Source organism: Cajanus cajan, chromosome 7 (genome assembly GCF_000230855.2).
Source record: "Cajanus cajan strain Asha chromosome 7, NIPB_CcT2T_4, whole genome shotgun sequence".
Taxonomy (NCBI): domain Eukaryota; kingdom Viridiplantae; phylum Streptophyta; class Magnoliopsida; order Fabales; family Fabaceae; genus Cajanus; species Cajanus cajan.
Window position 1 is genome coordinate 11073441 of NC_138523.1, and position 13557 is coordinate 11086997.

At 39.5% G+C, this 13557-nt stretch overlaps 2 protein-coding genes across 2 annotated transcripts; both read left to right on the forward strand.

Annotated features, from left to right (window-relative positions):
* The first annotated feature begins 11156 nt into the window (after positions 1-11156).
* LOC145949820 (secreted RxLR effector protein 78-like) lies at positions 11157-11594 on the forward strand. The gene has a single exon (XM_083060710.1). It carries the CDS (start codon positions 11157-11159, stop codon positions 11592-11594), a length of 438 nt encoding a protein of 145 aa, XP_082916836.1.
* Positions 11595-11666: 72 nt separating this feature from the next.
* Positions 11667-12654, forward strand: LOC145949821 (uncharacterized). Its single transcript, XM_083060711.1, has 2 exons — positions 11667-12113; positions 12505-12654. Exons 1-2 carry the CDS (start codon positions 11667-11669, stop codon positions 12652-12654), a joined length of 597 nt encoding a protein of 198 aa, XP_082916837.1.
* The last annotated feature ends 903 nt before the right edge of the window (positions 12655-13557 follow it).

Here is a 13557-nt window from a genome sequence, read left to right on the forward strand (position 1 = left end):
TGTTGTTCTACCCTTACACAAAGTTGGACCAAGTCATTTAGGTCCCTGTAGGGTAGTAGCTCCACTTGGTCTCTTATTTCTAAATTAAGACCACTCAAAAATCTAGCTACAGTAGTAGCTTCCTCTTCCCTGATACAAGCCCTCATCATTAATAGCTCCATTTGTTGCCTGTACTGTTCTACAGACATGTCTCTTTGTTGGAGCCTTTGGAGCTTATTCATAAGCTCCCTCCCATAGTAGGTAGGAATGTGCCTCCTCCTCATTGCACTTTTAAGATCATTCCAATATTGAATTGGAGGATCATTGTGGAGGCGTCTCTCTCTCTCTAGGGCTGTCCACCAATACATGGCATGCCCTTGGAAGCTAAGGGCAGCCAAAGGTACTTTCCTCTCTTCACTTACCCTATGGCAAGCAAAGAGTTGCTCAACCTTCATTTCCCAATCTAAATAAGACTCCACATCATCTTTGCCAAAGAATTGTGGGAGGTCAACCTTGACTTCCCTTGGCCTAGTAATTCTCCTAGGAGTATGTTGGTAGTGATCCCCTTGATTCATGCTTTCATTAGGGGATGTGTATTGGGAATGTGAGCTCCTACTCTTTTTCCTATGTTTCTTCATATCTTCTTTCAATTTTTCCTCCTCTTGTCTTAAAATTCTCAACTCTTCCTCAAGATAAGCAAGTTGTCCTTCTCTTTCAATTCTTTCCTTCTCTCTTTGAATGGACTCTTGCTTTTTCCATAGTTTAAGTGATTTGAGCTCTTTAGTAATGTAAGAAAGACTTTTTGGAGAGCCATCACTTTCACTATGGGAGGAATCTTGAGACATTTTTAATTCAAGAGATATTTTTCACACAAAAATAGTTTTTATGAAAATAAGGTTTTGGAGTGCTTTAGACTTGGCACTTAGAGGTCTAAGAGTACAAATTGAACTTTGGAGGGAGGTGAGCTACTAAAGAGCCACTTAATAACCAAGCCTCTTCAAGTAAAAATCTCTAAACCCCCTTGTACTTTTGTCTTGCACAAAACAATTTTCACAAAGAACTTTTCTAAAGAAAATAACAAGCAAGTGCCTATGTGTACAATTTATAAAATGCTTGAAAACATAAAGAGCATGAAAACATAAATTGCTTGAAAACTTAAATGACTGAAAACATAAATTGCTTAAAACATAAATTGCTTGAAAACTTAAACTAGACGTTGAAAGCAATTAAACCTAAGTGAGAGCTTGAAAGGCACCAAAGACCTTCAAGGACCACTCTCACAAGTACTAATCGTGGATTACTATAAAAGTTCTTAAGGAGAGATGGAGATACACCAAAGGCACTCCAAGACACTCCTTAATAAAGGCCTTGTACAAAAATTTAGAAAATAAAAAATTACAAGGTAAATGAAATTCAAATTTGCTTCAAATGAAATGTAAATTTACACTCCAAATGAAATGTAAATTCACTCTCAAATGAATTTAGTGGCTGCACCTAATTTCAAGGAAAACAAATTAGCCACTAATTTAGAACAAATTTAGAGACGGATTTTGTAATGAAAAACTAGGTTTTAGAAACCAAAATTTCCGTCACTAAATTTAGTTCTAAATTTTCACAAAAATTTTCACAATTGGTTTAGTTTCTTGTTGCTCCAAATCAGCCACCAACTGCAGCCTCACAAGGTGTTTCACTCCTCTCTTTAGAAGCAACTTTGATGTTAGTCACTTCTAGGTGTTTCCAAGAGCCTAGCCACCAAGAGAGAACAAACTCCCTAAGCAACCACCAAAGCCTTCAAGTGGATGTCCTTTGCCTTGGCCTCCTACACCTTTCAAGAAGCACTCAACCACCTTCAAGACTGAATATTAGTGCTAAAACTGAAAATGAACAATTTAGGAAAGCTACACCAATTGGTAGAAGAGAAATGAGACAAGACTAGAAAGAGTTCCACAAAATTTGACAAGCAAAAAATTAAGGCAAATTTTAGAAAGCTAGCACACAAAAGAATAACCTAGGAATGGTACTAGAACGGATTAACAAATCAAAAGCTAAGATTAGAAAACAAAAACAAGACACAAATATGTGGCTGGTCAAGAAGTTTTAATGCAAAAATTAACACCAAAACCGAGAGCAACAAAACACCAAATTTCCACTCCTTTTTGGCTTTTTCTTTGCTATTTTCTTTCTTTTCTTTTTAGCAAAATATTTTTCACTTATTTTTCTTTTGATGTTCAGGAGTTTTAATGCCTTTTTAACACTTAGGAGTCTCGGTTTCAATATGAATAAACTGCAGCAAAAATTTCACACAAAACAAGAGGTGTTCACATGCATTTTGTAGTTAGTGCTTCACTATTTTGTATTGTTTTTAGGTCAAATTTTTAAGCACTCATTCTTTTGTTTTTCTCATGCAATTAGGACACTCACACCTCTGTTTTGTCTCTGTTTTAAGGTCCAAAAAATTTCAATAAGTTTCAGCCACACAACATACTCAAGGAAGACCTAAGAGGAATTAGTGTTTATGAATTTTTTTTTGACAAAACTTTTAATATGACATAAAGGAAACCTAACTCTAGGAAATTTGCTAGAACTAATAGCAAATTAAGAACTCAATTATGTAAATCAAAAGCACATATAGTAAGGTTCAGATTTAATAAGAAAAGACACACAAATTCGGACTCAACAACTCAACACAAAAACTAGGTCAAAACAAGCTAGTCTAGGAATCAATGACATTCAAAGGACTACACATGACTCTAGACAAAACATATGATTCAAAAACAAAAACATACACTAAACAATATCAATGTCCAATCACGGACTCATGTTATAGGAATAGAGAAGACTCAAACAAAAATCAAAAGCACAAGTACAAGAACCTAAAGCACAAACTGAATTGATTCAAGGAATTAGGAACAAGCAAAAATCATGAATCAATTATTTCATATGTGACATAAGGATCCATCAAAATATGTATTAGACTTAGATCCATTCAGCAAACACAATTTTAGACAAAATAAGGAAGGAACAACACGGATTCAATGAAGAAAAATTTAGAAGACATAACCTCAAGAGCACTAGGCTCTAGATACCAAAAATGATGGAACTAGGTGAGGAAGATTGGTGTTCCTCAACTCTTCCATGCTTAGGACCGAATTGCACTTGAGGTAGACACTTGAAGAATCTCTGAATCCTCCTTTGAAGAAGCTCCAATGGAGGTGAAGCCAAGAATGAGGTTCGGTTACTTCAAGCTTGAGGTAGAAGCTTGATGAACCAAGGCAAGGTTTGAAGGAACCTTGAAGGAAACCTTAGAGAGGAAATCTCCACGGTTTTATGACTCTTGAGTTGAGAGGAAAATCTGATTTCATTCTCAAAATATGTTCAAAAGTGAGTACAAGTGTAGGAAAATCAAATATATAGGGAATGGTAGCTTGTAGGAGAAGTTATCCCTAACCATGGTTCATTAAGAACCATGGTAGGATTAACTTAAACTCCTACGGTTTAGCTAGCTTCTAGGAGAAGCTAAACCTTGACCATGGTTCTTTTAGGAACCAAGGTAAGGTTAAGCTAACCTTGCTTGAGTTTAGAAGCTTGCAAGACAAGCTTCAAACTCAAGCAAGAATGCTTGAAAAATTCGGCCAAGGAGAAGAAAGGAAGCTAGGCGGCCCATGGTTCAAATTGCTCCTTGATTTAATTTGAAATTCTTTGATTTGGTTTAGTTAGGTTCATCATATGATGATGAAACCTAGCTAAATCAAATCTATGAAAAATTAGGAGCAAAATGAGTCCAATATGTAAAATTTTGCCTAGGCCCAACTCTGGCCCAATTTCTAAGCACACTCCCTAGCTTTGCTAAATGTCACCCCCTTTATCCTACTGAAAAAATAAAGAATGAGTGTGTCAACTAGGGAGGTTAAATGGAGTTAAACTCTCCAAGTAACCTACCTCAAAATCAATATACAAACACTAGAAAAAGCTAGTAAAGTGCCTCACAAATACAAAGGCAAAAATAACCTATACACAAGACTATGTATAAACTGTACAATATAAACAAATAGAACTAAGGCTTTCTCTTCATGATAGAGCATTCCAAGTGAAGATTATCTTGGGCCTGACAAGCCCATTAGTCTTCTCTAGATCCAGCTCTTCCTGTATCCTCCTAGCCATAGCTCTGGTCACTGGGCCCTTGGCCCATGGTCTATCATGATACCTACAGACAGGAAATAAAACACATCAGCAAAGGGAATTTACACAAACTCCAACAAAACCTAAACAAAATACTCACTCTCTAAGCCTCTCTCCCTGTACGCCGAGTTCGCAAGCGACAGAACGAGCTTGCAATCTAGCGGACGAGGAAGCGCGGCGAGGTTCTCGATGGCGGCCGCCTCCAAAGCCGTCAGCTTCACTTGGCCCACCCCATGAAACCTAGACGGTCGGGGGCACCAATAGAAGGGAAATTTTGGCAGCCCGCCGAAATAGAACGCCCCATCTTCCAATGGGTCGACATTCACAAGAGCAACTCGGAAAAACTCTTGTTTGAAATTTTTGTACGATTGGGAGTAGAGAGTAAACAAACCCCCATCCCTACTCCCACTCAGAGATAGTATGCCGTATGGCGGAATGCCTAACTTCAACTGGTAAAAATGAAGGAAGAAGGGAAGAGACACCTTTATCCCTAAAACTGTACACAAGACTTGAAAAGCCCTCAAAAAACCCCCAACTATTGGGGTGCAGCTGGCAAGGAGCCGAGTTGACAAAGTTCAAAAAATCACACTCGAACTGAGTGAAGGGGAGACAGACACCTAAATCCCTAAAAAAACAGTGGTACATATAGAAATGGGGAGGGTCGGTAGACTTCCCCATGTACACGCCCTCACCGGCCTGATAGGGTTTAAGCTGGATCATCCGGGAAATGGAAGGGTCACAAACCCTACACGATCTCGGGATCCCATTCACCTCAAGAAAGGACCAGAAAACGCTCTGGACCCTCGCCACCTCGCGCCTGACCTAGCCGTAACCAGGGATGCCTGGCTCCAGGTCCTTGGGCGGAGGCGGGTCCTTCTTCTCGGCAGCGGCTTTCCCGGTAGCCACCGCCTTGCCACGCGCCTTGCCCCTAGCAGGCGCAGAAGAACCGGCACCACTTCCACCAGCCATTAAGGAAAAAGAAGATTTGGGAAGAAGAAAAATAAGATCTGGGGAAAAGAAAAAAGAAAACTGTAGAAAGGAAGTACCTGGTACTATTCCTCACAAAACAACCCTAATAATGACAGGGTTACCGGAAACGGCGGCGAAAGCTGTGAAAACAGGGACGGAGACTGGACGGAAGCGAAGGTGCACAAAGCAGCTTGCGCAAGAAGCCAAGGGAGAAAGACAACGAAAAGAGTAAAGTGAAAGGTGAAGAGGCGCGAGTGAGAGAAAAGAAGGTTTTCTCCCAAATTCAAAACGACCACGCCACGTGTCAGCCAAGGGGCACGTCTGACGACACGTTAATGGAAAACCATCATTACATAACTGTTACTTCCATTAACGCGCCACTTGTACGGTAACCAGTTATGACACGTGGCATCTCAGCAAGCGGGCGTACGCGAAAGGTCGCACCCACTTGACGAGCTCGGTCTTAACTCCTTGACCTACGGTCTTCGGAGCTCGGGGGGCTAGTGTACTATCCGTATTCCAAATCCGAGCTCCGAGCTCGGTATCACAGCACGAGCTGACCTCGGACACGCGCTACGTGGCGTCAGCTCGGCACTTAAATAGATCGTAACCGATCTCAGGGAATCTCGGTCTAGGCGAGATTCTCTACCTAATCAAATCACAACTAATCTAAGGCTCAAGGCCCAACGCAACCCTAATATACATCAAGGTACGTGCATTATTTATAGGAGATTCATACTCATACAAATCCTAACTTTGGCATCGGAGTCTCTTTTGCAGGTACCACCTACCTCGGATTCCCGGTAAGAACACATACTATTTAGTATACATGAAACTTAAATATTTGTACTTATGATAATTTGTTGTAGATAAAATTTAAAGTCATTGTTATATAACTTATATAAAAGATAAATAGATCATATGAAAATTAATGAAAAATAGATATTTATCTACCATTTTTTAACCTTTAGTGATAAATTTTATTTTTCACAAGAAGGCAATTTTCTCTTAATGATAAAAGATCATTTCGCAAGATAAAGTTTTTAGACTGTTAATTTAAAAAAAAAAAAAGGAATAGGATTGTAAAACAATAGTATAAGTTCACTGAGGTATTTGATAGAAGCAGTGGATTCAATCATCTTAAATATTAATTAGAAAAATTTAGCTTAATAATGAAAAGCTGTTCCGGGTAAGAGAGGCAAAAGATTTTGTATTTTGTGGCCGATATATCTGAATTGTTATCTTCTTGGAAATCTTCGTGTCAATTGTACGTAGGTCCGGAGCCTCTCTCTGTATGTATACTATGACAACACATATAGGATATATAATAATCATGTATTTTGGTGTTTGTACCGTTGAATTATAGTTTATCCAATTAAGTTTAATTAGCCTTTATAATGATTTGGTTCTCTGTAATCAATTTGTATAGAGATATAAACAAGTCTCACATCAATAAAATAAAAGAAAAAATATCAACTTATAAAACATAAATATATTATAATGATTTAGAAGCTTTTTAGATGATAACCAAAAGTAAAATCGTGAGGGCTTAAATATCCAAAGCAGACAATATTTTATTATTGTGGAGTTGTGTGTGAAATAACCTTATAAAAATAATTCCATAAAATATCTTCTCAAACAAATACAATAAATCATCTCTGGTATCAGAGCCGCAAGATAGCCCTCATAACTCCTCATAACTCATAACTGATAATGTGATATATAAAGACAAATTCTGCTACATGAAAGGTTGGGTTCCTTGTTTGATGGGAAGATTGTTGGGATACAAACAAGTCCCACATTAATAAAATAACAACTTATAAAACAAAAAGGCCTTTTGGGTGATGATCAAAAGTAAAACTACGAGGGTTTAGGCACAAAATGGACAATATCTAATCATTGTGGAGTTATGTGTGAAATAACTTATAAAAATAACCCTCTTATAAAATATCCCCTCAGACAAATATCATAAAATAACCCCATCAATTTGGACTACGTATAGAATATTGTTTTTTTATTTTATAATTACAATCGGTCTTACCTTCTTGATAATGGAATATCTTCTAAAAGATAAAATACAATACATAAGCAAGAATGTTTGAATTGAATTTTTTTAAGGGGAATTGAATTTTTAATATACGATAAATCCTTTCGCATATTATTTTTAATATTATAAAACTGATTTTATAAGATTAGATTGAATTTAATTTCATTTTATGAAGATAATATCAAAACTTAACTGATTGATAGCAGTCCCTGCATCACAAGTCACGAGCAAATACAAGGTACGATGACTGGTGGAGGATGTAGCAGCAGCAGAGGTAACAAGAGATGTACTATGTATTTCTTTGGTAATTTTCCTGAAGCCTACGATGAGTATGATATGTGGAAAATATTCCAACGATTCGAGAGAGTGTGGGAGGTTCTAGTGGCCAGGAAAAGAAACAAGTGGGGCTGCAGATTCGGTTTTGTTAGGTTCTTGGACGTCGTTGATGCCAAAAGACTCGAAGACCAATTGGATAAAATTTATATTGGTAATGCTAAGCTGTATGTCAACCTGCCAAAGTATCCGAGGTGAGTGCCGTGCAGGATGAACACAGAATGGAAAGAAAGGTTCCCCTCGCGGCAGATCGTCTAGGGGTGACTTCGTTCGCAGCGGGTCGACCAGGGAGAATGCAGGCAAGAAAAGCTTCAACCCAACCAAAAGTTAACCTGAATTCCTATGCAGAAGCAGTTCAAACAGGTATGAAGGGTGTAGAGCGAGGAAAACGGGTTTGGAGGCGTAAATCGTCTACGTAGCAAGACAAATGGAACGACGCATCCTTTACGATGATAGAGGTTAATACACACTGGATAAAGGATTGTTGGGTTGGAAAGTTAACAGATTTAACAATGTTTGACAAATTAAAAGAGACCCGACTTTTACATGATGTGGCAACCGTTAAGGTCAGATGTATGGGAGATGATATGGTGTTGATTTCTAGTGCTGATGAAGAGATGCTGAACAATTTGAATCAAGAGAATGAATTTTGGTCCTTCTTCCACTCAATCCAAAAGTGGGAGCCCAATTCCATTCCTGGAAATAGATTAGTTTGGGTTCGGTGCATTGGGATTCCTATTCATGTATGGGGTGAGGAGTGTTTTTCCAAAGTAGTGGAAATAGTTGGCTCGTTGGTTGCTATCGACAATGAAACATCCTTTTTTAATAGACTTGACTCAGTAAGATTGCTTATTAAAACATCTGCCCTTCAACTAGTGAATACACATTTTATGGCGAAGATCAACGGTGTAACTACGTGTGTCCGTATCCAGGAAGAGTTGGCTACCTCGGTTAACCAATGCAGTTGTTGGATAAGATGTAATCCTAATATGTCGGTGGCATCTAATGAAAGTGATGCAGATTTGAGTTTCAACTCATCCTCATCAGAGTATAATGAAAACAATATGAGTGTGGAGGAGGAGAACGCTACTCCAGCGACTCAACATTGTGTGGATAAAGAGGGAAGCAATTTGAATCTTGATCCCATGGTTCTTACCCATCGGGTGGATGATAATGAAAATGACCAAAGGATAACTCATGTGATGATGTGTAAAGGGGGAAGCGTACCATCATTTCTTGGGGATGGACGACTTGACAATAAGATTGATTTGCTTGGTGGAGGATCAGGTTTGGGTTCGCCCATATTAATGAAAAAATAGCAGTTGGATATTAAGAGAACGATCTACATAGGGAGGCAGGTAAGCATGCGTCTAAGGAATGTCAGGATTATAGTGTACCAAGGTTTGACCTTTGTTATAAAGGTGGTAACCAGTTTTTGGAGGTCGTAGCTAAAGCGGGCTCCACCATTGGTTACGTGGCAAATGTATCAAGGCCCAGCTTAAGTGGTATTTCACTTACGGATAGTGTATATGGGCTTTCTAACCCTGGCCCATCTACGTCTACTATAGAACTCGCTCCAAGCCAAACCATCGTGGTAGAGTCTCTAGTTGGGATCCAAACAAATGCTATCGAAGATGTCGGCGGGAGTCGGGAGTGGTGGCTTATCTCAACCCCCAACCTGCTATTGTTCCATCCAATTCCCCATTGACTCATTCTCTCCCCCCCTTTAGATGACATGGCGGACCGGAATCACACCCTTATTTCCAAGCCGCGACCCATTAAAGGTAAACAGGTTGCTTTTGTCAAGCGGCATCGAAGAAAGGTTAGGCAAGAAGTCCTTTCGTTATGCAATTCAATTTCTGATGGAAATATTAGAAATTGAAATAGGATGTTCTGGTTAAAAGATGAGGTCATAGAGGCTAAGAGAGTTTGGGAAATTGGCAAGGCATTAGGCGTGATTTTTGATGGCGAGGAGGAACATATCGTAGAAACATTGGTTAATCTAGAGTCAAGAGATCAACAAGAGTGGCATAGGATAATTGACGAGTCAAGGGTGGATAATGTAGATGGTAGATCATGAAGTTGATGACTCTTAATGTAAGGGGGATGGGAGGGAAAATCAAGCAGAGGTATATTAAAAGGCTCATAATCGAGGAAGACATTCATATCTTGTGCTTGTAGGAAACTAAAAAACAGGTTGTAACAAATGAGGTTTGTTGTTGATTGTGGGGGCACAACGATTGTGACTGGAGGATGGTTCCTGCCATTAACATGGCGGGTGGTCTATTAACTACTTGGAGGAAAGACAAGTTTGATTTGGTCAATCAATTTGAAGGTTTGGGATTTCTAGGTATTGTGGGTAGCTGGAAAGATAATGGTGCGCAAATTGCGGTTGTTAATGTTTATGCCCCATGTCAATCAATGTTAAAATGGGAACTGTGGGCTGAGCTAATTGGTAAGAGGAGTGTTATTTCTGTATCTCTCTAGTGCCTAGCTGGAGACTTCAATAGTATCAGAGTGGCATCTAAAAGGGTCAATTTGGTGCGCGAGAACCATAACCCGACTGATATTTGACTTTTAAATGATTTTATCTTTAATATGGAAGTTGAGGATATTCCTATTGTTGGTAAGCGATTCACATGGTTTAAGCCAAATGGTAGGGTTAAGAGTACGTAGGTTGGACAGAATCTTGGTTTCTAGGGAGTGGTTTCTTATTTGGCCTGGCTGTCTACAGACTGTATTAAATAGATGTATTTCTAACCACTGTCCAGTCAAGATGCAGGTGTGTAACTCAGATTGGGCACCAAAACCATTCCGTACCCTAGATCATTGGTTTCAAGACCCTTCGTTTAAGAAGTTTGTTGTGGACTCTTGGGAAGGAATCTCAATTCATGGGTGGGGTGCATATGTCCTAAAGTAAAAGTTGAGAGTGTTGAAGTCAAAGCTAAAACAGTGGAATCTAGAGTCGTTTGAGAATCCACAGGCCTTACAACAATGGATCGTCAGAGATCTAAAATACTTGGATAAGAAGGAGGAAAACCTTGGGTTGATTGAAGAAGAGATCTAGAAGAGAGTGGAATTACAAAATGAGTTATGGAAAGTGGCAATTAGAAACGAGTCGGTTCTATCACAACAGTCAACAGTGAAATGGTTTAAGGAAGGGGACTTGAATACAAAATTCTTTCATCTCATGGTAAGTTGGAGGAGAAAGAAAAATGCCTTGAAAGGACTATTCATTGATGGTTCTTGGTCAGAGGATCCTATAGTAGTTAAGGGACATGTTAGAGATTTCTTTTATCAGAGGCTTCAAGAGCAGTGCCAAAATAGACCAAGACTAGATTGTACACATTTTAGATCACTTTCACAAGATCAAAATGAATTGCTCATTGCTCCATTTTCTGAAGAGGAGATTCGATCTGCAGTTTGGGAGTGTGGTAGTAATAAATGCCCAGGTCTTGATGGTGTGAATTTCAAACTCTTAAAGGAATTTTGGGAAACTTTAAGAGGGGATATATGTCTCTTTCTTATGGAATTTCATCACAATGGGAGACTGCCTAGGGGCATGAATTCTGCCTTCATCATTCTAATACCAAAGAAGTAGAATCCATAAAGGCTTGAGGATTATAGGCCCATCTCTTTGGTTGGGTGTATGTATAAGATTTTAGCCAAAGTTCTTGCCAATAGGGTCAAGCGAGTGTTGTTGAGTGTTATTGATGAGCGACAAAGCGCCTTCCTTGAAGGCAGAAATATATTACATAGTGTGCTGGTTGTTAATGAGGTTATTGATGAGGTTAAGAGGATGAAAAAACCTATCATATTTTTTAAGGTTGATTTTGAGAAGGCGTATGACTCTGTGTCATGGGAGTACCTACTATACATGCTTCGGTGCTTGGGTTTTAGTTCTAAATGGATTGGATGGATCAGGGAGTGTCTCAATACAACTTGTCTATCAGTGCTAGTTAACGGTAGTCCCACTGACGAATTCCCAATGAGAAGGGGGTTGAGACAAGGTGATCCCTTGGCCCCCTTCCTCTTCACGATTGTAACAGAGGGGTTGTCAGGATTGATGAGGGAAGTAGAAAAGTAGAAGAGATTTAATAGTGTGAAGGTCGGAGACAATCAAGTTGAAGTTAGTTTGGTTCAATATGCAGATGATACAATGTTCTTTGGAGAAGCTTCTTTGCAAAACGTATTTCTGATAAAAAGTTTAATCAGATGCTTTGAGGTGGTCTCAAGGTTAAAGGTTAACTTTTTCAAGAGTAAATTTGGTTCCATTTGTGTGGATCAGGCCCTAGTTGAGGATTTTGCACATTTGTTAAATTGTACACTTCTATCTCTACCGTTTCCCTATTTAGGCCTCCTCGTCGGGGCTAATCCTAGGACTGTGGTCACCTGGAGGCCAATTATCTCAAAAGTTCAGAAGAAACTTGCGATGTGGAAGCATAAAGTTCTCTCTATGGCTAGTAGGGTGTGTCTGGTGAATTCTGTGCTAACTTCCCTCCCTCTTTATTATTTGTCTTTCTTCAAAATCCCAAATCGGGTGGCTAAGGAGATAGTTTCCCCACAAAGACGCTTCTTGTGGGGTGGAGTCGGGGATCAAAAGAAGGTTTGTTGGATTAGTTAGGATAAGGTGACCTTACCTAAGGCAAAAGGGGGATTGGGAGTCAAAAATATCATATTCTTCGACAGAACGCTACTGGCTAAGTGGAGATGAAATCTCTTCCACCAATCCAGCTCTATGTGGGCTCAGGTTCTACAATCAAGGTATAGAGGTGGGCACAATCTGTGTGCTCAAGCCTCCTCTCAGAAGGATTCTATATGATGGAAGGATCTTTTAATGGTGTGTGGTGGAGTTGAGGAGGATAATTGGTTTGATAAGTTGATTGAGTGGAGAGTTGGATGGAGTGGGGTCTAAAGTTAGATTTTGGCTAGATAAGTGGGTGGGGCCTACTAATCTTGCAGTTGCATTCCCTAGATTGTTCATTATCTCTGATCAGCAATTTGCTTCTATTGCAGAGATAAGGGCAGTTATGAATGGAGAATGGGTGTGGCACCTCAAGTGGAGGAGAAATAGATTTGAGTGGGAAATTCCTTTGGAACAACAACTTTTGCGCCAAATTAATAGTCGCATCTTCAACTCCTCCTAATGTGTAACGACCCGCCACGGTCTTTACACTTAGTGGAATCGCACTACAACTAGTTAACTAAGAGAATATTAAACTAGATAACACATACATACAGGCATAAATATAAAGATCAAAATAATTAAGTTTCTGTATATAAAATATAGCACCATATATGTACAGTCATCCCAAAATATTCCTTAGTGCCGGTCAAGCACATACAAAAAAAATGTTACCCAATATGGTAACTCAAAACACGAGACTCAGCTCCCTGTCTCACAACGATCACCTCTACTCCAAGCTATCCCTGACCGGCTCCCATACCAAGTATGATCATCGCAGTTCCACCACATGGAAACAAAAGGGTAAGCTAGAATTCAAAAATCAATAGTACAAGTACAGAATAAAATCTATATTACACATGTATCCCAAATCCTGTCCCTGAGGACCCTTTCATCTCAATCAATCATTCATTCAGCAAACATGAAGTCAAACACCACACTTCATCATATTAATAATCATGCAATAAATGCATCTCATGACAGATATCAATGCATATCAATCATCTAATGCGTCGTCACGCATACACCTAGGAGATCTCCATAATAATAGAGCTGTATAAGTGACATTACATCCTACCGAAACCACCCCAACTGTTCTCACGCCCAATGCGCCCGCTCGGTCACAGCTAAACAGGATATATAATCCTCACTCGGGTTTACTCGGATGATGTCACTTACACACTTGGAAGTCCAGATCCACCGTCAGGTATAGCACAGCTGGGTACGGGCTTACCACGACCTTGGCATGGATTAACCAAGTCAACTGTGGAGTTCTCCCACCGACTATCCGCAAGGATCCACGCACCTTCCCGAGTACTTGGTTAAGGGAATAACCCTCGACCTCATACCCTGCTCCAATACTAGC